At 47.9% G+C, this 23,870-nt stretch overlaps 1 protein-coding gene across 8 annotated transcripts; it reads left to right on the plus strand.

Moving 5' to 3' along the window:
- Positions 1-906: 906 nt before the first annotated feature.
- On the plus strand, positions 907-23,020 carry LOC120825793 (SWI/SNF-related matrix-associated actin-dependent regulator of chromatin subfamily A member 4-like). Of its 8 annotated transcripts, none has more exons than XR_013450753.1 (35): positions 907-1,093; positions 1,478-1,716; positions 2,349-2,481; positions 2,851-3,369; positions 3,505-3,600; positions 3,854-4,112; positions 11,759-11,885; positions 11,987-12,160; positions 12,232-12,405; positions 12,490-12,666; positions 12,743-12,790; positions 12,923-13,053; positions 13,224-13,284; positions 13,366-13,475; positions 13,597-13,744; positions 13,837-14,000; positions 14,086-14,152; positions 14,240-14,350; positions 14,852-15,094; positions 15,190-15,303; positions 15,439-15,546; positions 15,851-15,937; positions 16,229-16,275; positions 16,366-16,532; positions 16,651-16,814; positions 17,693-17,953; positions 18,052-18,129; positions 18,252-18,470; positions 18,884-19,146; positions 19,416-19,524; positions 19,681-19,782; positions 20,286-20,412; positions 20,515-20,654; positions 21,015-21,157; positions 21,632-23,020. XR_013450753.1 is itself a non-coding variant. In XM_078080662.1 (35 exons), exons 2-35 carry the CDS (start codon positions 1,516-1,518, stop codon positions 21,665-21,667), a joined length of 5,139 nt encoding a protein of 1,712 aa, XP_077936788.1. In that variant the 5' UTR covers positions 907-1,093; positions 1,478-1,515; the 3' UTR covers positions 21,668-23,020. The 8 variants fall into 8 exon arrangements, 4 of the variants coding, with proteins under 4 accessions (XP_077936788.1, XP_077936790.1, XP_077936791.1 ...); XR_013450755.1 differs by having other exon boundaries at positions 19,379-19,524; positions 20,984-21,157; positions 21,632-21,849; XM_078080662.1 differs by having other exon boundaries at positions 20,984-21,157.
- The last annotated feature ends 850 nt before the right edge of the window (positions 23,021-23,870 follow it).

Genomic DNA, 23,870 nt, shown 5'->3' on the forward strand with positions numbered 1-23,870 from the left:
TTAAAGAGACTCGCTGTTTGGTTCCCACACGACGACGACTGCAGAGGAAGCACTGACCGTTAACGCTGGAACAAAATGCAACGCGTGGTCTTCACAATGTTATTCCTTCAGTGTCTTTTGTTCCTGTTGTAGGTTGCGAGGCACCGGAAACTAGTCGTCCACCATTCAACCTGTGAGGCTCACCTGCCATGTGATATTGTTCATTCTTTTGTTCACTCTGATTTTAACTGGGGATGTTGGAGCTCTGTAACAAAGTGAATCCACAGGTAAACTTAACCTTAACTTAAACTTAATCTGACACATGTGTTGTTATTATTTGTGTGTGATTATAGACATTTTAGACCAAAAGGCGCTGTGGTAAATGAGGCTATTCAGAGGTTTTTTCTTCAGAATACAATCTCAGTGGATTAGCGTACAATGAGGTCTGCATACAATAACCAAGTACCAACGGAAAATACAATTAAAAAAAATCTTAGACTGTAAACAGGTTCTGCTATTCCAAGGTTAATGCAGTCACACTGCACATGCACGTTATATTATTTATGTCCATTGTTCACTAAGTTAGCGCTGCACGTTGTCTTTGCAATGCATTAACGTGGTTATTTGTGGAGTGGTTTAGATGGCTGCCACTCATTGGTGTGTAGTAAATGTATTTTTATATTGGTTCCGTGAAAATCATTCTGTATAATAAAAAGAAAAAAAGAAAAAGTAGTCAGCAACTTCTCAGGAATATTAAAATATTTGCATTGTAAAAAAACGAGCCTTTAAAAAAAATACATGCATGATCTTTTTGTGCTTTGTCATACATTTTCTGCAATAGTAGTGGTCTGAACGCACCTTTAAGGTGCCACAACGCGAGCCTGGCCGTAGCCGCTCACGCATGCGCACTGGCGCGCCGCCGTGACTAGACATTCGGTCATAGAGGAGGGCGCGCACGCGCCGCGGCGGTGAGACGAACCGACGCTCGGAGGCGCGTTGCGAAGAGGGCGAGCGGGCTAATTGCGTCAACCGCTGCGTCGTCCTCTCCGTCCCCCGCAAATAGCAACCCGGGAGCGCAAACATTCACCCGGCACCGCCTGTCCTGTTCACGCGGGTAGGTCAGTCGCACAAGCGCACTCCGCCATTCCCCTTCTTTATATTTATATTTAAGACGGGGGGGTTCTGGGTGGCGTGGGCTCATGTGCATCATTTACTGTGATTGCCCCCCCGTGTTCACTTCAAGTGCAAGGGGTATTTCCTGCAGCCGGACCGGGTGATCTGCTGCTGCTTAACCAGGGAATGGAGAGTCTTCATCTGACACGTTGGACAAGATTCACCCATTTCTTGCAAAGATGATTGAATCATTTTACAGAACTGCAGTGAGGCTGCATGATTGTCCAGATACCCGCCTCGTCTAATGAAACCCCAAAATGAGTGCTAATGTAGATTTACTGTTTTTGCAAAGTCCGATGTCGTCGTCCTCTCCGCCGTCTCTCAGGTCCCTGCTGCTCACCGAGGAGCAGGAGATCCAGGGCCATGGCAACACCAGACCCCCCCATGGGAGGCACTCCTCGCCCTGGTCCTTCCCCTGGTCGGGGTCCCTCACCGGGGGCAATGCTGGGCCCCGGCTCCGGGCCCTCCCCGGGCTCCTCTCACAGTATGATGGGCCCTGGCCCCCCCACATCTGGACACCCCCAGCCTGGATACGGCCAGGACAGCATGCACCCTCTGCACAAAGTAAGGACACAGAGACGCCCGTGTCTCGCTGAGATGCACCGACGGTGGCGTGTCAACAGTTATTTTTAAATTTAATTTCCGGAAAATATAACATTGTTTTTGGATATTACGGAATTTAAAAAAATCACATTCAGATAATCCTCAAACGTGGTCTGTGTGTGTGAGGTGCAAAATGTTCCACATGGTCGAATCAATTTCAGCAAACATCTCAGGTTGATTTATGCAAAACAATTACAAACACATTAATACTTACAGTTAAATATTTCATATTTAAAACAGAAAAACAGCAAATAACACTATGACACCCTCACAGGGAATTCAGTAATATATATTATGCCTCTATTGGCCAACTGCCACTGACCCTTTTTAAATTTCCTTCATGGCGCCACTCCATCACAATGCGCACGTGCAGACACGTTGCAGCACTAATTTAAAGAGAGCACTTATTACTTTTAGTGTCTTATACTAACAAAAACTCTGGCTCCATATTAATCAATGCAGGACCTTGTGTGTTCCACATCGCCACGTCATCATTTTGCAACTACGAACATTTATTTCAATCAGCTTTTGCCCTTTTATGACGTTTTCAGATGAAAGTTTTTCGTCTGAACCCAGTTTGATTTCTCCCACAGTCCATGGAGAGCCTGCACGAGAAGAGCCTGGGCGAGGAGGGCCGCTTCAGTCAGATGAAGGGACTGTCTATGAGACAGGGCGGGCACAGCGGCATGGGGCCCCCACCCAGCCCTCTGGATCAACACTCGCAAGGTAGGCGGCCGACGCAAACGTATCTTACACAATTTCAACCGTCCCAGCGTTGTGCAAGACGAGTTGTGCAGTCATGTGGCCTGGCCGGCTCATGGAGAGTTTCTCTGTTGTAGCAAGACTTTATGAGCCAATTCTCATTCTCTTATTGTGCAAACACATGGGGACTGCTTACGGTCAGCTAGCTTGTTGCTCATCTTAGCATTAAGACTTTAACAATAGTGAAACAAATTGCTCACTAATTATCAAGTTGTATCTCCTTCATTCCATATTACCACAAAAGCATCGTTCTGGGGTTTTACTGTGATTATTTACTGGGATAGTTCACAGTCTGACAAAAGGTTTCCCAAAATGTCAAATTTGTCCTTCCAGGTTACCACTCTCCTTTGGGTGGGTCTGACCACTCCAGCCCTGTCCCTTCAAACGGCCCCCCCTCTGGCCCTCTTCTGCCATCCTCCTCCTCTTCTGGTGGTCCCGGCTCGGCCTCTGCACCATTAGACGGCCCCGGTGGGGATCCACACACCCTGGGTGCCAACAACCGGCCTGGACCTCCGGGTAGCTCCGGCCCCGGACCCGGCTTGGGCCCCGCTGTCTCTGGCCTAGTTTCTGGCCTTGAGCCTGGTGGCAGTCCGTGCCCTGGAGGTCTTGCGGGCCCTATTCCATTCAACCAGAACCAGCTTCACCAACTCAGGGCCCAGATCATGGCTTATAAGATGCTGGCCCGGGGGCAGCCGCTGCCAGACCACCTGCAGATGGCCGTCCAAGGGAAGAGGCCGATGCCCGGGATGCAGCAGCAGCCCATGCCCAGCCTGGCTCCTGGGGGGGGGGCGATGGGTCTGCCAGGAGGACCAGGACCAGCGCCGATGGGCTCAGGCTACAGTCGAGTTCATGGTGAGCATCAACGGGAAAAGTGTGCGATACAGAGTTATAGATCTTCTAGTTGATTGAAGACATTTTTTTCAGTTGTCAATGAGCCGAAATTCAAATTGAAGAGTCAAATCGATGAGAACATATTTGCTTCTTTAGGAATGATGGGTCCCAACATGCCTCCTCCAGGCCCATCGGGTGCGGCCGGGATGCAGGGACAAAACCCAAACGGACCCCCGAAGTCCTGGCCGGAAGGTACAGTGGGGACTTTTAAATCATACAATGTGATTTTCTGGATTTTTGTTCTAGATTCTGTCACTCACAGTTGAAGAGTACCTGATCAAATTACAGACTCAGCAGAATATTTTAGGTTTCAGTGGCCTGTAGTCAACATGTTGCTTGAACCCTACTAAGAACAGAATTATAGGGAGGGACACTGGCAAAATGTTTTATTCATCTACTGTATATATTTAACTTTCCTTCATTCTCCCGCTCCCCTTTCCTCCAGGTCCCATGGTGAACGCAGCAGCCCCCTCCAACGCACCCCAAAAGCTTGTCCCCCCTCAGCCGGCTGGTCGGCCCTCTCCCGCCCCGCCCTCAGTTCCCCCCGCTGCCTCCCCAGTGATACCGCCCCAGACTCAGTCCCCCGGCCAGCCAGCACAGCCCACTCCCATGATGCCTTACCACGGCAAGCAGAACCGCATTACCCCCATCCAGAAGCCCTGCGGCCTGGACCCGGTGGAGATACTGCAGGAGAGGGAGTTCAGGTACGCTTGGGGATCCACTCTTCCCCGAATACCAAGTACGTTTTCTGGAGCTCAAAATGACTTAATGTGAAGGGTTGAATGTAGGGCTGCAACTAGCGATTAATTTGATAATCGATTAATCGGTCGATTATTTCTTCGATTAATCGATGAATCGGATTAATAAAAAAAACGGCATTAAAAAGCTTTAATTTCCAACCCTTTATTCTAAAACAGAACCTCAAATTCGTCAGAACTAGTTCTCTATACTACACTCACAAACACACCCTCATGTTCATTAAATTATTACCACCATTGTAGTTAAGTCAAGTTAAGTAAATGCTTACAGCTACAAAACAACCAAGTGCTATGAGATGACTTTAAAATGGCATTTGTAAATAAATGCATTAGAGGCTTCTTAGTTGATTTAATGGATCACCGTGTGTCTCCCTTTACAGGCATCAACTACCGTATAACCCACAGTACATGCGCAAGCGCACTGGACTACCGTATATGACAGCATTAAAAAGTACAACACACACAAATATGTTTGTCAACAATAACCGATATGGGACAAAGCACAAAATATCAGACAACTGTTACGTTCTGCCTGTGCCTGGCCATGCAACAGAGAGGGAAGACCACGCGGATGAGTTGATTGAAAGAAAATACCGTTTATTAAGGACAACGAATGAGCAACGTAAAGTAAATAAAGTCAGTATAAGTGTTAGTCAGGAGAACTGAAAGCGTGCAATCAGGGTATATGAAAAGTCATGTAAAAGGAAACAAAATCAGCAAAACGGTGCGGGAGAGAAGGAGAAGCGGCAGCCCTCCTTCCACCAGGTCTCCCCAGCTTTTAAACCCCTCAGGATACATAAAGCCATCCCAGGTGTTCCTGGAAGGAATCATAGGAAACCCGTCACACCTGTGCTCCGCTCACCTGTAGGGGAGATGCAAATAGACAAAACGAGGAGGAGGAGCCGGCAGGTCCGTAACACCCCCTCCCTTAAGACAGAGGCCCCTAAAGGCCTCTGCAATACAAATGTTCGAAACCCCACACAAAAAAATAAACAAAACATTCTTAATTTTTTTAAATGAATCTATAAACTCAAAATGAGCACTCAACTTTCGTTTCGGTATGTTGACAGCCCATTCACATGGACTGGACACAGGAACCCTTTTGTCCACAGGCCAAAAACCACTCTACTCTCCAGCAGCTCCAATCACCCTCCCGCATACCAAGAGCTCCCGCAAATCCCGGTACCTGGAAAGCTACATTTAAGGAGATTAAGCGGAAGAAGAGTGGAGAAACAGGGAGAGAGAGAGATAGAGGCCAAGGCAAAGCATTCACTCCAGCCCACCCGGAGCACGGGACAAAGCGTCAGCCATGACATTGTCCACGCCCCGAATGTGCCGTATGTGCAAATTGTATGGCTGCAAAAATAAAGCCCAACGCATAAGGCGCTGACTAGGACTCTTTAAAGTGTGGAGGAATGTCAGTGGATTGTGATCCGAGTAGACAGTGATAGGAACAGCGCCCCCAGCTAGATACACATCAAACTGCTGTAGACCCCAGATTAACGCCAATGTTTCCTTCTCAATAGTCGAATAATTCAACTGATGACAATTAAACTTTCTTGAGAAGTAACATGTTGGCCTATCCACCCCCTGCTCATCACTCTGCAGGAGCACCGCACCAGCCCCCACATGGCTTGCGTCAACCTGCATCTGGAAAGGCTGATCAAAACGGGGTGCCATCAAAACTGGGGCAGAAGTCATCAACAACTTGACATTATCAAAAGCCTTTTGAGAGGTCACAGTCCATTCAAACTTCACTTTATCTTTTAACAGATTAGTCAAAGGGGCTACTACTGTAGAAAAGTTTGAACAAAAGCTGCGGTAATACCCTACCATGCCCAAAAACCGCCGCAACTCTGTTTTGTTGGTAGGGACAGGAAACTTATCAATAGCCACCACCTTAGCATGGACCGGCTTCACTTGCCCCTGCCCTACGATCTTCCCCAAGTATGCAACTGTAGCCTGGGCAAACTCACACTTGGCTAGATTTACAGTGAGGCGAGCATCAACAAGCCTAAAAAAAAGAGCCTGAATACGTTCCAGATGTTCAGACCACTCCTCGCTATACACAACCACATCATCGAGGTACACAGCGCATCCTTGCAACCCAGAAACAACACAGTTCATAAGTCGTTGAAATGTGGCTGGAGCATTTCGTAACCCGAAACTCATAACCGAATAGGAATATAACCCAGATGGTGTTATAAAGGCTGAAACTTCCTGAGCTCGAGATGACAATGGGACTTGGTAATATCCTTTCAATAAGTCAAATTTACTCACAAACTTTGCTGATCCTACCCGATCAACACAATCTTCAACCCTTGGGAGTGGAAAAGAATCTGATTTTGTGATGTTATTCAATTTACGATAATCGGTACAGAATCTATTAGTCCCATCAGGTTTACTGACCAATATACAGGGTGAAGCCCAACTTGAATAGGAAGGCTTAGCCAAACCATTTTCCAACAGGTACTTCACCTCTGCCTCTAGGTGTCGCTGTTTGTCTTGTGACACCCGATAGAACCGCTGTCTTATTGGTTCTGCATCACCAACATCAATATCATGCTCAATTAAATGAGTACATGATGGTGTATCTGAAAATAGAGAAGGGAAATCAGACAACAAAGATGACAGTTCTGATGCACGCTCCCCTGGCAAATGTCCAAACAATGTATTTAACTCTGCCAGTTTCTCAGAGTTCCTCAGACGAGGTTTCAGCACACAGTCATCAGGTCCTACCACATCTTCACCACTACTTTCTGCCCCCATGTAGGGAGTCTCAATGGCCCTAGGAGCCCCGACAACTGCGGCTAAAGAAACTGGAATAACCAGGTCACTAGACTCTGCTGCCGCAGAGACTGGAAACCTGCTGTAGTAGGACTTCAACAGATTTATGTGACAGAGTTGAGTGGAACGCCTACGATTGGGTGTAGAAAGTAAATAATTTAGGTCTGACACTTTTCGAACAATCTTATAAGGACCTGAATATTTTGCAAGGAACGGAGAATTTGCTATCGGTAATAATGCTAATACCTGATCCCCAGGACTGAACACCCTTGGCTCAGCTCGACGGTCATACCAACTCTTCATTTTCTGTTGGGTTTTTGTAAGTTTGTCTGTCGCCATCTCACAGGCCAAAAACAACCTACGACGAAAACCATTTACGTAGTCCAACAAATTAACAGGAGACTCAGGACATTTCAGCTCCCCCTGTAAGACCGCTAAAGGCCCCCGAACTCTATGTCCAAAGACCAGATCATTAGGCGAGAAACCCGTGCTCTCCTGGGTTACCTCTCGTGCCGCCAACATCAACCATGGGAGTCCCTCTTCCCAGTCTCTGTTAAGCTCGACACAATAACCCCTGAGAAGCGACTTCAGTGTCTGATGAAAACGCTCCAGAGCACCTTGGCTCTGGGCGTGATAGGCACTACTACGCTGATGTTTCACACGCAACTGCTCGAGCACCTCTCTGAATATGCGTGACGTAAAGTTAGAGCCTCTATCACTCTGTATAGTGTGAGGGATACCAAAGATGGAAATAAACTGTGAAAGGGCTTTCACCACCGACCTAGTTGTGATTGTACGCAACGCATAGGCAGCGGGATACCGGGTAGACTGACACATTACCGTCAGCAGGTAAACACTCCCTGACTTAGATGAAGGCAATGGTCCTACACAATCAATTAACAAATTTTCAAATGGTTTCCCTAGAGCTGGAATAGGGTAAAGTGGAGCTGGCTTTAACACCTGATTTGGCTTCCCCGTCAACTGGCATACATGACACGTCTTAATGAAGGTTGCCACATCCTTCTTTATGCGAGGCCAATAGAAGTACTTCATAAGACGGTCATAGGTTTTTCTAACCCCCAAGTGCCCCGCTACATTCCCATGAGCTGTCTGTAGGACCAGGTCTCTAAACTTACATGGTACTATCACTTGAAACACTGGATCATCAACCCCGTCGTCAGTGTGAGAGGACCACTTCCGGATCAACAACCCATCCTGAATAAAATACCCTCGCGATGCATTTCGCAACTCCACAGCCGTTAACACCCCAACGAACAGATCTTTCAATGTTGCATCCTCCTTTTGAGCTGCAACAAAATCACTATGAGAGAGAGATGGTGGTAAATTAGGCACAACAACAGACTTAAACTCTCTACTCTGAGAAACATCATCATTAGAGGCACGACTCATAGCCCGTGTCACGGCACAAGCTGTAAAGACAGTCAAATTCTGACCACCAACGTCACTGTCGGCTGGAATAGAAGGAACATTGTTAACAATTACAGGGGGCAGTACATCACGCCAGACACGTTCTCCAGCCAGGTTGTTACCTAAAAGAAGATGGACGCCCTCTATTGGTAAAGAAGGGCGAACTGCTATTGATACTTCCCCTTGCACTAAATCCGACTGCAGATTAATCCTGTGCAATGGAACAGAGACAACTTGCAACCCAATCCCCCGGACTAAAACATTGTTCCCAGTACTAGAGTCTGCAGAAAAAGGCAATACAGACTCCAAGATAAAAGACTCAGACGCCCCTGTGTCCCTAAGTATCTTAACTGGCACTTGGTTGGAACTACCCACCAGTGAAACTAACCCATCCGTAACAAAAGGAAAATAACCACTTCCCCCAGGCACAACTGAGTCAGGTCCACCGTTTCTCTCACTGGCCCCAACAGAGCAAAGGCCTGATAGCTGAAATGGCGTCACAATGCCTTCAGATTTAACCTCGGTCTCACCCATCACAACTTTAGCAGGTCTAACAGGCTCAGATACAGCAAGTGTGACCCCCCTAACAACCTCAGTACCCTTTCTCTGACTTTTCCCCTTTAACACAGGACAGTCTCTCTTCCAGTGCCCCTTTTCCAAACAGTATCGACACACATCAGCATCATTCTTAGCCTGACTGGCAGGTGTAAACGCAGAAAACCTAGAATCTCTGCGAAAACTCACAGCACCTCTGTGTGACTGATTGGAATGTGAATCTACTCTACTCTGAGTAGGTGACTCAAATGAACCCAACGAAGAAGACCCCAAAGCTCTATTGAAACGTCCAAAACGTTTTTCCTGATAAATCTGACCTGTGTCTTTTAAACTATACTTATGTGTCAAAGCAAAATCGTCAGCCACAACTGCGGCTTCCGCTGCGGTTTTCATCTTCTGCTCAAATATATGTGTAGCGACGCGCTCCGGAAGGATGTTTCTGAACTGTTCTAAAACAATCAGGTTAGACAATTCTTCAAAAGTAGTGACTCCCACCGCGGAGCACCAACGATTAAAGTGGCTGTACAATTCCCTCGCTACCTCTGTATAAGTCTGTTTTTCTCCCTTTCTCCAACTGCGAAACCGCAAACGATAAGCCTCAGGAACCAATTCATAAATTTTAAGCACTGCCTCTTTTACTTTGACATACTTTTTTCGATCTGGTACAGGCAAGGCAATAAACGCTTCTTGCGCTCTACCTACAAGAACACTTTGGATTAGCAACGTTCTTTCAGAGTCAGTCCAGCCACGGTCATCAGCCACACTCTCAAATAAAGAAAAGAAAATATCTGGATCTCTTTCATTGAATTTTGGCAGCAACCTAACCATGCTAGATATATCAGGGGAACGCACAGACTCCCTAGGAGCAGGACCCTCCTCCCCATCAACTGGAAGCCTACATTCAGCACTCAGTCTTAGCCGTTCCAACGCCACATCACGTTCACTTTTTATTCTTTCCATCTCTAACTCGCGTTGAGCTTCTCTCTCTTGACGTTCTGCCTCACGTTGAGCTTCTCTCTCTTGACGTTGCATTTCTAGCAACACCTTTTGTTGCTCAAACGTGAGCGCCACCTTAGAACACCCTGTCGAATGAGGTGTCGACAGTGCTTCTCCCAAATCATCCATAATTTTAGATTCAGGTGACAAAATATTCTTAACAACCAATTCAGCCTGAACGGACAATCTAATCTGGGCTAATTTTGCTGTTCTTGGTAAACCTAAGTCAAGGCCATAATGGTCACAAACCCGGCGCAACTGATCCTTTGTCAAATTATTCAAAACCTCCACGGATGGAGTAACAAAAAAATCCTCCAAACTAGCCATACAAATGAAACGATTTTTACCCCATACAATTCTTGCAAATAAAGATAACAAGCTCACCTTTTCCCAATGCAAATGTGGCTACCACACTGCGCATCAGACGAGACAAAACAGAGCTGCCCTGTAGAAAGAAAGAAAAAAATAGCGATCCTCTTCATGCATATCCCAAGGACAGAGATCTTTATTACACGATATCAGCGGAGCCTTAACTTCCCCGACAAAATGCCGTTAAAGAAGGCTTCCACGACGGTGCCCTCTGCCCAGGATAGCACAAAAATAACAAACTAAAATAACAAACATTACAACTAACGGGCACTCGTAAAGCTCTGATAATTTTATCGAATACTTTATCAAATCGATCAATCTTGACGCGCAGTGCAGACCTACACTTGTCAAACAATCGCTCACCGCCAATACTTCAACCTGGCCTACTTTAACGACGGCCAAGGTACAAATTTACCTAATTGTTCTCCTCCTCTCACGCACCAACAAAATAAATAAATAAACCAATTGTTCCAAACGCAATTGATTTTCCCCTTAATCCGCATGAGTCTTCCCAAAAAAACACGTTCGAATCAATGAACGATCAAAAGCACTTTCCGAATCAGACGCACCTAAACGAAACGGTCTCAATACATTCAAACGCATACATTATTATATATATATTTTTTATATATATTTACCGACGTCGTTTTGGATCGATCCCGGACGAGCCCCCAATTCTGTTACGTTCTGCCTGTGCCTGGCCATGCAACAGAGAGGGAAGACCACGCGGATGAGTTGATTGAAAGAAAATACCGTTTATTAAGGACAACGAATGAGCAACGTAAAGTAAATAAAGTCAGTATAAGTGTTAGTCAGGAGAACTGAAAGCGTGCAATCAGGGTATATGAAAAGTCATGTAAAAGGAAACAAAATCAGCAAAACGGTGCGGGAGAGAAGGAGAAGCGGCAGCCCTCCTTCCACCAGGTCTCCCCAGCTTTTAAACCCCTCAGGATACATAAAGCCATCCCAGGTGTTCCTGGAAGGAATCATAGGAAACCCGTCACACCTGTGCTCCGCTCACCTGTAGGGGAGATGCAAATAGACAAAACGAGGAGGAGGAGCCGGCAGGTCCGTAACACAACACATTGAAAAATGAAAGGTCCAAAAGAGGCGAGTAAATAAAAACGTGTCTTAGTCTTGCTAACTGCTTTACTGCTGTTATTAGCGAGCTAACGCTAGCTTGATCAGCTGGATGACGAGTAAACAGGAGGCTCGTTACGTCCCTCACGTCAACACGGGACAACGTGGACCGGGACTTTATCGATTCGTTGTTGCGGCCCTAGTTGAATGGTGACTGGTTATTGTTCCATTAACAGTACATTGTCCAGAGTTACTGAATTTATTATTAAAAATCCCAAACATTCACCACATATGTTTCCTCGTATTCCGTCTACCATAAGTAGCCAAAATCCAAAGTAGAAAAGCCCACAATGAAGTGCAGCGTGTCCGTCCCTCAGGCTGCAGGCGCGTATCACTCATCGCATTGCGGAGCTGGAGAACCTGCCGGGCTCTCTGGCCGGTGATCTCCGTACCAAAGCCACCATAGAGCTCAAAGCCCTCCGGCTGCTGAACTTCCAGAGACAGGTGAGCACATCTTCACCTTCTTTTTTTTTTTTAACCCACGTCACATCTTCTACCCGGGTTTGTAGTGGCGCTGATGTCTTGCGCGTTAAAACCACCCGCAGCTGCGTCAGGAGGTGGTGGTGTGCATGCGTCGCGACACCACTCTGGAGACCGCCCTCGATGCCAAGGCCTACAAGCGAAGCAAGCGGCAGTCCTTGCGAGAGGCGCGCATCACGGAGAAACTGGAGAAACAGCAGAAGATCGAGCAAGAGCGCAAGCGCCGGCAGAAACATCAGGTAGAAGGACAGCGGAGATCTTAGAAAGAAGCGTTTCTTCCGTGACCCCTCTCTTCTCCCCCGTGTCGCAGGAGTACCTCAACAGCATCCTGCAGCACGCCAAAGACTTCAAAGAGTACCACCGCTCAATCACAGGCCGAATGCAGAAAGTGACCAAAGCGGTGGCCACCTACCACGCCAACACCGAGCGCGAGCAGAAGAAAGAGAACGAGCGCATCGAGAAAGAGCGGATGAGGAGGCTCATGGTGAGGAGGAACCACGGGCACAGTCCCTCCAGCATGCACGTCCCACACCGGCCACGCCGTAACATGTGCCCCCCCCCCCAACAGGCTGAGGACGAGGAGGGTTATCGCAAACTGATTGACCAGAAGAAGGACAAGCGTCTGGCCTACCTGCTGCAGCAAACCGACGAGTACGTGGCCAACCTCACCGAGCTGGTGCGAGCTCACAAGGCGGTGCAGGCCCTCAAGGAGAAGAAGAAGAAGAAGAAGAAGAAAAAGAGGAAGGTATAGAAAGCTAGGGGTGACTTTGAGTTGTGTGGGATTCTCTGTGGTGAGCACTCGGCTTCCCCGTGTCTTGCAGTTGGAGATCGCCGAGGCTCAGACCGCCGCCGTGGGTCCTGATGGAGAGGTGAGCAGAAGACACTTATTGGATGTTAAACTTAATTTGACACGCAGTCTAAACCGTCTCAAGTTTCACCTCTACTCAGCCAGCCTCCGTTTGAGCCCCGCCCAAAAGATAACCCGCTTGGTCCCCCCGCAGCCTCTGGACGAGACCAGTCAGATGAGTGACCTGCCTGTGAAGGTCATCCACGTGGACAGCGGGAACATCCTGACGGGACCGGACGCTCCCAAAGCCGGACAGCTGGACGCCTGGCTGGAGATGAACCCCGGGTGAGAGCAGCTGGAGAGGGGGAGGGGGGGGGGGGATGAGTCCGGGGCAATAGATCGATTCCATGATACGAGACTAGATATTGTCTGTGGATTTTCTCCTCATTGCCCGAGCCAGTTTTGACTATTTAACTTGTGCTTTTGTGTGTGTGATTGTACACAACACGGTCCAGTTATGAGGTGGCTCCCCGCTCAGACAGTGAGGACAGCGAGGAGGAGGAGGAAGACGAGGAGGTGGGTGCTTGTTAAGCGGCATGTTGACATGGAGCCAGTTCCACTTTCACTGCCACCCGTCACTGACCAGCTGTCCGGCAGGAGGAAGAGGAGGAGCCTCAGCCATCAGCCACTCAGGTGGAGGAGAAGAAGAAGATTGCAGACCCTGACAGCGAAGATGTGTCCGAGGTGGACGTCCAGCACATAATCGAGTGAGTACCTTACACCCAAGTACCAGTTATCCTCTCGGCGCCACCGTGAACTAAACACGTCACCTGCTAGTCGGGCTTTTAGAAAATGATCGAATCGAACTGATCGGCGTGTCCTCTGCAGGAACGCTAAGCAGGATGTGGATGACGAATACAGCGGCGCAGCTTTCGCCCGAGGCCTCCAGTCGTATTACTCTGTGGCTCACGCCGTGACGGAGAAGGTGGAGAAACAGTCCAGTTTGTTAGTGAACGGACAACTCAAACAGTATCAGGTGAGCAAAGCACAATCCGATCAATCGCACAAAGTGAGCTGAACGGGGGGGTAAAGGTTCCGCCTGACGTCCCCCCCCTCCGTGTCTGTCAGATTAAAGGTCTGGAGTGGCTGGTTTCCCTCTACAACAACAACCTGAATGGGATCCTGGCGGACGAGATGGGTTTGGGAAAAACCATCCAGACCATCGCCCTGATCACGTACCTCATGGAGCACAAGCGACTCAACGGGCCGTCCCTCATCATTGTGCCCCTCTCGTTAGTGTAACCTCTTTGTTTTGTGGAAGGAGCGACAGGGAGGATTCTGTGGTGTTGAGAATGAGTTGCTGTCTCTCGTTGGCAGAACCCTGTCTAACTGGGTGTATGAGTTCGACAAGTGGGCACCGACGGTGGTGAAAGTGTCCTACAAGGTGGGTTTGTGCAGCACTTGGAATGAACCGCTATACTTGTCTTTTTAAAACGTACGCCTATGTGGAAGTTGGCTTCTGTGCTTTCAGGGGTCTCCGGCTGCCCGACGAGCCTTCGTCCCCCAGCTTCGCAGCGGCAAGTTCAACGTCTTACTCACCACCTACGAGTACATCATCAAGGACAAACAAGTACTGGCCAAGGTGAGAACCGGGGCGCGAACAACCGGGCCAAAGGACGCACAAAGTACACCCAGGCCGTCGTGGCTTCATTCCTGCTTGTCAATCACTTTACTTTGCTTGAGCTTTCTATGCGTTTTTTTTGTCGTCTCCCACTCCCTAAACCCCCAAAAGTCTAAAAGTGTCTTATCCTGGCCAATCTGACCGCCCCTATGCTGCGTGTCAGCGCTCTCTCCATGGTGCTGACACCGCCTGTATACCGCGCCCCCCCCCCACTGCCCTCTGCGGCCGTCGTGCTGCTTTGCTCTCGTGTAGTCACATAGGCTTCCCGACTGCTCTGAGGTGGGCGTCGTGGCTCAGCCGGGGGGTCTTTTGGGCTCGGCCCGGAGCCAGCGCGGCTCACCAGGACAGAGAGGACCGGAGATCTTTCCTTCTAAGCACGTTCTGCTTTTGCTCGAGTTGGATGCAACCAGAGAGCGTAACAGCGGACGTGCTCCCCTCCCCCCCTCCCCTCCGACCCAACAGATTCGTTGGAAGTACATGATCGTGGACGAGGGCCACCGCATGAAGAACCACCACTGCAAGCTGACCCAGGTGCTGAACACCCACTACCTGGCCCCGCGGCGGGTGCTGCTGACCGGCACGCCGCTGCAGAACAAGCTGCCCGAGCTCTGGGCCTTGCTGAACTTCCTCCTGCCGACCATCTTCAAGAGCTGCAGCACCTTCGAGCAGTGGTTCAACGCCCCGTTCGCCATGACGGGGGAAAAGGTGGAGAGGAGCGCTCGGGTTTGTAGCCCGAGTCACATGCGTTTGACAGACGGCGCACTTTCTATCCATACGTCTGCCTTTGGTTTTCTCTGCAGGTGGACCTCAACGAAGAGGAGACCATCTTGATCATTCGCCGTCTCCACAAAGTGCTTCGGCCCTTCCTGCTGCGCAGACTGAAGAAGGAGGTGGAGGCTCAGCTCCCAGAGAAGGCACGTTTCACCTGTTTCAGCCAGCTAAACCCACGGGAGGAGACGCGTTAGTCCAGATCGTCTCCTAAAGGACGGGAAAGAAAGATCACAATGCCAGTGAACCTCTTGGTTGCCGCTGCCTCTCTTCTCCCTCAGGTGGAGTACGTGATCAAGTGCGACATGTCGTCTCTTCAGAGGGTGCTGTACAGACACATGCAGGCCAAGGGCGTCCTGCTCACTGACGGATCAGAGAAGGACAAGAAGGTGAAGACATAAACACCCAAGTAACTTCTATTCTGCTCAGTTTTGCGTTTTAGATTCAAAAACGTTTCTGGAAATGTGCAAAGTGCAAAGTGATAGATTTTTGTGGCCAGAGGCCTCGTTTCTCCTCGGCATTCATAAAGAACTTTTAGAGAATGTTCAGAATGAAAAATAGATCGGTTTGTTTTTTGCCAATGCTGAAGTTAAAATTCCATTTAAATATTTAATGCTATATTTGAAGCCTAGAGTGAGGACCAATGAATAAAGGTTGAATGAAGTGATAACACGAGGTGTACATTTCTACCAGGGTAAAGGAGGCACAAAGACCCTGATGAACACCATCATGCAGCTGAGGAAGATCTGTAACCACCCGTACATGTTCCAGCAAATAGAGGTACGACCGAGGAGGGTGACGCTAAAGCGTTTAGTCTCTCAGCTGTTTGTCTCCCGGTGTTCTGCGCAGGTTTATCAGCAGGTTCAACCCACTGATCCCCATAAGCCCACGGCCAGGCCAGCGTCCCATAAGCACACAAACCGGGAGGCAGAAAATCTGTTTTCACACATGATTGAGTGGGCAATACAATTCAATAGGAAGGATGGAGCTGGATATATATGAATATCTATATATTTATATCTCAAACGGATCAGACTGAATTACAGAAGACGTGTTTGATTGCTTTTGCAGGAGTCTTTCTCTGAACATTTAGGATTCTCTGGTGGGATAGTTCAGGGGTAAGTGCTAATTCCTCTTTAGGGCAGGAACACACACTCACAGAAACACGCTTCCACCCTCGTCACCCTCACCGCCTACCTGTGCGACAGCCTCGACCTGTACCGGGCATCGGGGAAGTTCGAGGTGCTGGATCGAATCCTGCCGAAGCTGCGGGCCACAAACCACAAAGTGCTGCTCTTCTGTCAGATGACCACGCTCATGACCATCATGGAGGACTACTTTGCCTATCGCAGCTTCAAGTATCTGCGCCTGGATGGTGAGGCGGTTTACTTGGTTGTGAACTTTAATTCCCATTTGTTTTTCCTTTTGTAACACTTGTTTAGTAATTCCATAATGTGCTTTTTTCTCTTCTCTCGCCACCTCGTACATCTCAGGCACCACGAAAGCTGAGGATCGAGGGATGTTGCTGAAGACATTCAATGAACCGGGATCAGAGTACTTCATCTTCCTCCTGAGCACCAGAGCTGGAGGCCTGGGCCTCAATTTGCAGTCTGCTGACACTGTGGTTATTTTTGACTCTGACTGGAACCCACATCAGGTGTGATGCACTTTTATTTGAAACTACAAAAGACATCGTTTAATCAACGTAACTTCAATTTGTTTTAGGATGTAGCAGCGGCTAATGTCTAATATAGAGATATAATATAGAGAGACTTTGAGTACGGTGTAAATCAAAGGAAATGCAGCACTATACAATGTTCTGTTTGAATGGAAATCCTGCTGCTAATGTTGGATTTACTCTTCATGCAGTTACCACTGGGTGGTGGGTGTAACTATTTCAAGGTTATATTTAAATATATATTTAATATATATATATATATATATATATATATATTGAAATATATATATATATTGAAATATATATATATATATATTTAATAAATATATATTTATATATATCAAGGTTGTATTTAAAGGAATTACCTTTAAATACAATACAAATTCAATTTATCATTAAATAAATGTTGGATCTTTAACATTTTCTTTTGCCCAGATATAATCCCTTATTAGAATATTGTAATTATAGTTAAGTCTTTTTTTTTTTTACACACCATATATCTTCATTGTGTGTTATTATTTCGATAGTTCAATAATTTATAATCTTTTTATGATGCACTATAATCACTGTTTGTAGCATTTTAATGGGATTATCAGTAACTTTAAGTGGTTTGATTGAAGTGAAAACGTTTAATCCTTATTCTAAATTTATAGCAATACACAAAACTTTATAAACAATAGTTCTACTTTACCGAAAGCAAACATTGACCACTTAGAATAACTTCAAACAAATTATAATGCGCTATGTGTTGTAAAAAGGTAATACACTATAGTAACTATTGCATTACAATACATCGCTGCAGAACAACTGAATGAGTGACCAGTAATTCTGAAGTATCCGTCTTTGTCCTCCTGCAGGACCTGCAGGCGCAGGACAGAGCCCACCGCATCGGCCAGCAGAACGAGGTGCGCGTGCTGCGCCTGTGCACGGTCAACAGCGTCGAGGAGAAGATCCTGGCCGCTGCCAAGTACAAACTGAACGTGGACCAAAAGGTCATTCAGGCCGGCATGTTCGACCAGAAGTCCTCCAGCCACGAGCGCAGGGCCTTCCTGCAGGCCATCCTGGAACACGAGGAGCAGGACGAGGTCTGGGGTCAGGAAGTGTGCCTTCGCATTAATGTGCGTGCGAGCGTGCAACCCGGCAACACGTGCACACGTGTTCTCAAAAGGTGAGCTTGCTCGCGCTCCGCTCGCCAACGTGTGCCTGCTGTGTGCAGGAGGAGGACGAGGTGCCAGACGACGAGACGGTCAACCAGATGATCGCCAGGAGCGAGGAGGAGTTTGAGCAGTTCATGGTCAGTGTTTGGATGACGACACGCAGCTCACACAGACACGACTCCTCCCCCGCAGACTTACCTGTTTTTTGCGGCCCTTTCGCGGTTCTTCCTCTCCCCCCCCCCCCCCTCCCCCCCCTCAGCGCATGGACCTGGACCGCCGTCGCGAGGAGGCCCGTAACCCTCGGCGAAAACCTCGCCTGATGGAGGAGGACGAGCTGCCCACCTGGATCATGAAGGACGACGCCGAGGTGGAACGGCTGACCTGCGAGGAGGAGGAGGAGAAAATGTTTGGACGTGGATCTCGGCAGCGGAAGGAGGTGGACTACAGCGACTCGCTGACGGAGAAGCAGTGGCTGAAGGTGAGAGGAGCGGATGGCAAACACTTGGGTTGGATTCACGGAGGGAGATCGCCGCAGACGCCGGTTTGCCGGTCGAGAGGAACAAAGTTGTGGAGGAAAATACGGGACAAATGTGTCTGAGATGAAAAGCAGCAGTGTGGATGCACGGGGCGATAAAGTCTATGATAAATAAATAAACAAACAGACGTGACTCTCTAGGTCGTCTTCAACCTAACGCGTCACTCCGCCTGTTGTTCTGGAGGTGAATCGCTCTGCAACACACGCAGAACCGTGAATTGAAACGACGCAGACGCAGAAACATGCGCCGGCCTTAAATCAAAAAGCCATTTGCTTCCTGGAGTAACGGGCCGACTTCCCGTTTTGTGACGTCGATGCTTTCGTTTTAAATCTTGCACTTTGCGTTTCCCGCGCAGGCGATAGAGGAGGGAACGCTGGACGAGATCGAGGACGAGGTGCGTCACAAGAAGACGACGCGGAAGAGAAAGCGGGACCGCGACCTGGATGTCCCCGGCCCCTCCTCTTCCTCGGGGGGACGAGGCCGAGGGGACAAGGACGAGGACGGGAAGAGGCAGAGGAAGAGGGGGCGGCCGCCTGCTGAGAAAGTCTCCCCCAACCCCCTCACAGTCACAAAGAAGATGAGGAAGATCGTGGACGCCGTCATCAAGTATAAAGACAGGTAGCTCACATTCAGTGAGAAGACGATGTTGCACAGATGTTATCAATAAACAGCAAACATACTTTCATCAGATGTTTTTACTGAATGTGTGGCTGCGGTTAACAGAGCGTGTGGCGTTTTATCTGAAATTCCACGTTTCAACTAGAAAGCGATGGAAGTTATCAGTTATCTGTTGAATGGAACGCATGAACAAAAGGGGGGATTTGATGTAATTAATTCCATCAGCTGTCAGATTCTTTTTCTCGCCCTGGCGATGCCGATCCCTGCAGCGCCAGCGGGCGTCAGCTGAGCGAGGTTTTCATCCAGCTGCCGTCTCGAAAGGAGCTCCCGGAGTACTACGAACTGATCCGCAAGCCGGTGGACTTCAGGAAGATCAAGGTTAGATTGGAAAAACCAACCGTAGTCACTGAAAGAGCAAAGGATGAGCCAAACAACAACAACAACAACAACCATTGAGAAAATGTTAACGCACAAGCATCACTTATGACGTTTCCTTGTGCAGTAAAAGTCGGACCGTGTGTGTCTTCGCTGCAGGAGAGGATTCGGGGTCATCGCTACCGCACTCTGGGCGATCTGGAGAGAGACGTCATGCTGCTCTTCCAAAACGCTCAGACCTTCAACCTGGAGGGATCGCTGGTGAGACGGACCTCGCTGGCCTCGTCCCGACTGTTTAAGGCTTTAGGGCACTGTGTGTTTAAACAGTGTATCCGCGCTTCACAGGGGCTGTAAACACCTGCATACTGTGTACTAACTGCTACTGGCGTTACCTAGTTTTGGATATATATATATAACCATTGTTCCCACATCTTACTGCTCTTAACAAGGATTATCTTCTCCGAAGTGCCACATTGTCCAATGATAAAGAAGAGAAGACGGACTTCTTAGCGTCTGATAACTCACACCAGAACAATCTAGACTGCAAGTAAGACGAAAGATGTGTGTAACACCTCCGGGTTAGAATAAATAAATAGTCCCGGCAGACGCCTGCACCATGGATGACATATGTTTGTCTCCCGCTCTGCATCAAATGCTAAAATGTTTAAAATCACACATGCACTGAGGTCCCTGAGAGCATCGACGTTAATGACTCCATGCACCTGATGTTGATGGTAATCACTTGTTTTCTTCCACGTGGGCAGATATATGAAGACTCCATAGTCCTCCAATCGGTGTTTACCAGTTTGAGGCAAAAGGTGGAGAAGGAGGACGAAAGTGATGGCGAGGAGAGCGAGGAAGAGGAGCTGGAGGAAGGATCGGAGTCTGAATGTAGGCTGTATTGTAAGAGAGCGATACAGGACTGTTACTGTCTCTCACTGATGAATGAACGTGTGTGTGTGTGTGTGTGTGTGTACGTGTGTGTGTCTGCAGCTCGCTCGGTGAAAATGAAGATCCGTCTGGGAAAGAAGGACAAAGGTGGAGACCGAGGGAAGGGACGCAGCAGGCGGACAGGACGCAGCCGAGCCAAACCTGTAGTCAGTGATGACGACTCCGAGGAGGAGCAGGAAGAGGTACCTCACTCTCTGTGTGTGTGTGTGTGTGTGCGTGTGTGTGCGTGTGTGTGCGTGTGTGTGTACTTTCCTATGACCAGTTTTATCCTCAAATTTGGTCTAGTTTGCACAACACTATAGTTACTTTATACTAATTGAAGCAGATAAACATGAAGTTATTCATGTCCACTGTTCGGTTCAAACTTTAGCGCTTAGATTAAGTAAGAAAAAATGTTTTTGAAGTGTAAAGACGTGTGTATCATGTCATGTCGCAGCACGTTGATCAATTAAAGTCAAAAAGTTAACATTTATTTAGAAGAGAAAAAGATTACATGAGCAATTCTCCGCAGATATCTGTCTCTAACTATTGCTTGCAAGCAGGAGGTCCAACACAGCAGCACGTATCAGCGCTCGGTGTAATGGCGTCTCCGAGCAGTGAAAACGCTGAGTTTTTATACACATGTGGAGGACATTCTCCGTGCCAGTTACGAGAAGCTGCAAAGCAGGTTGAGATAAGAACCCAGGTGAAGCTGAGGGCAGCACACACACACACACACACACACACACACACACACACAAGATCCTCCTCAGTGGCCGCTGCAAATCATTATTACTTGACATGAAGTAAAAAATGTGGATCTGGAACTTTCGTACCGAATAACATATGAACCAAGGCCATGAACAGAAGTCCTTTGTTTTGAAGCGTCTATGAGCTCGAGTCGACCGTCCTCCCTTCTCAGGACACAGCTGCAAAGCAACATTTTGTATCATGCTGCTCTTTGCACATCAGGGTCAAATACAGACACTTGAGACGCGGCTTTAGCACAAAACAATGTTATAATATATTTTACCACTACATGCATCTCACAATCGCTAGGAGAAGGGAAGGAATGACACATGAGCTCCTGTGACTGCGTTTCTTCTTCGTCCTCACTCATATGTCTCCACCACCGCTGTCCGATGTCGTGCAGCAGACAGTCCTCTCTTCTCTCCTCCAGGAGCGCTCCCTCGACGCCACCGACGACGAGTCCTGAACCGCCCCGTGATGTGGGGGAGAGCGGGCGGTGAAGCGATGCTCCACCCGCTGCATTTACACTAAATAAAACCATCAACCTTCAGCTGAATGTCACGGGGCTCGGATGGAGGAGCGGTTAGTAGAACTGTAAATCTAGGAACAATAAACAGGCAATATCCTTTGGACTGTGCACATGACCACATTAAACCCTCCCTGTTTCTGTGTGAAAGGCCTGAGCGCAGACGGATCACTGCAGCGTTTCATCTTTGCAATTTCAGGAGCGTCTTTGATTGGTTCTTTTTACGCAAACGTTGTCAGTGTGCAGATTTTAAAAACATTCCCGGGAACCGACTGGACGTTAAATGGCACGAGGCCGTTTGTTGCCCAAATCTATTTACATTCATAAGCAGAACATGAACACATTAATAAATGGTTAATAATATGCTGCCATGTAGTTGTACACTGTTATAAGGGAATTTTTATTTTTACAGTAAATACATTCTCCTATAAAGACTTATTTTATTTTCTTACTTTGCTTGTGGCTGAAAAGTAGGAGCATTTAAATCTGTTGAGAATTACTTCTCAACTGCTCACGATCCGCTACGTCATAGTATGTTCTACACCACAGTGTTAATAAATGCTCATAGGGTTTTCATCACGACCCACCTGAGCATTCGTTAAGAGGACTTCAGGTTCAGTTGGTTAAACGTGACACAACAATGCATTTCATTTCCTGCACATTTTGGAACTAATCGTGATCCGACGCGAGTCCTCAGCCTCCCTGAGGAGTTACAGCCGGCGGGATCCAGTGATGTGAAGCAAACAGCGTTGAATGTCCACATGTTTTCACCCTCCCACTGTGATGACCAAACGGCATCTCCGTGCCCGGCCTGCTGGCAGCTGGCTGAGGGTCGATGGAGTCCAGCACAGAGCGCATCTTCCAATACAAGCACTTGTAGCTGTTGATTGTACAGCTAAAGACTCACGAGGCCGTGTTGCATCAACGAGCGCTGTAACTTGAATCGCTTCTCCTGCAGTTGTTGTGTGGTGATTTTAAGATTTCTGAAGTGTTCGATGTACTTTCTGCACTTTTTCTGTGTTTGATTTCAAGACGAAGGACCAGAGGGACAGCGGCTCTCCTCTGCTTGTGAACGCCTCACGGCCGTACGGTGTTGGATAAACTGTAGCGAGGGCGTAACGCCAACGCACGCGTGTACAGTGCTGTACTTCTTTTTTTTGTTAAGGTAGAGTTAACGACATACAACCAAAGCATCGACTTTGTTCCTCTGACGTATCGGGATCTGTCTGTGTTGTGCTGTGATCGCCGTCGCCGGGAACTTGAAACGTAACAATAAATGACAGTAAAAGTAAATGTTTGTCTGGAAAAATGTGATATGCTGCTGACTTTTTATATGTTCAACTGTGAAAAGTCAGAAAACCGGGATGTGCTTCCCAGAAAGCAAATAAATAAAGACACAGACGCTCTTCCTCCAGGGGACATGGACAGTGTCCACTGAGAATGTTCGCAGGAGGGAACCCCTGTGGGAAGGTGCGTGTTTTTTAAATGTGCTTCCACACAGAGGTCTGTGTGTCCATGAAGCGCTCATGGAACATTGTCGTTATTTTGTATTAACTCCACGGACACGGTTCCCTTTACTCACAATGACCCACTAAATACACACTGCAGATACAACTTATAGTTCTTTATATTGAGTTGTGTTTCCCCTGTGATGGTGACACAGCATACAGCGCGAGGACACGCTCACGTACCGTCCACAAAGTGTGTGACTTACCGCACGAGTTTGGGGAAAGGTGTTTTATGTAGAGCCCAACGTCAGCAAACACCCCATTAAGGTAACGAAAGCGCTATCCAAGCAGTAAATAGCCATGACAATCTTATTCATGTCCACCTCACAGGCAATAGAATTATGATTTATATATATATCATATGACTAAACTGTAATATAATGTTTTCTTTATATAGGCAGGTCCTTTGTGTCCCTGTGGGATCCGTCCCCGTGTTGTACCAAAGACCTGCATGGGGAGTAGAACACGTTGTTAGCCGTGAGCAGCTAGCTGGACCTCTTGTCTCTCTAGAAGCCGTCTCGTCCCGACGAGGACGCTCACGCTCGGGGCCAAATATTCTATCTGGAGGACACTGATTTGCCAAATTGAAGGTCACACATTTATATCTTTAATCTGAGATAAAATGGCCCCAGTAC

This window comes from Gasterosteus aculeatus, chromosome 9, assembly GCF_964276395.1.
Source record: "Gasterosteus aculeatus chromosome 9, fGasAcu3.hap1.1, whole genome shotgun sequence".
NCBI classification, from domain to species: domain Eukaryota; kingdom Metazoa; phylum Chordata; class Actinopteri; order Perciformes; family Gasterosteidae; genus Gasterosteus; species Gasterosteus aculeatus.

Coding starts and splice junctions, on each gene's coding strand:
- LOC120825793 (XM_078080662.1), top strand. CDS start 1,516: ATGGCAACACCAGACCCCCCCATGGGAGGCACTCCTCGCCCTGGTCCT. Junction 12,791..12,922: donor CCGTGGGTCCTGATGGAGAG/GTGAGCAGAAGA, acceptor GTCCCCCCGCAG/CCTCTGGACGAGACCAGTCA. Junction 15,547..15,850: donor GATCAGAGAAGGACAAGAAG/GTGAAGACATAA, acceptor CATTTCTACCAG/GGTAAAGGAGGCACAAAGAC.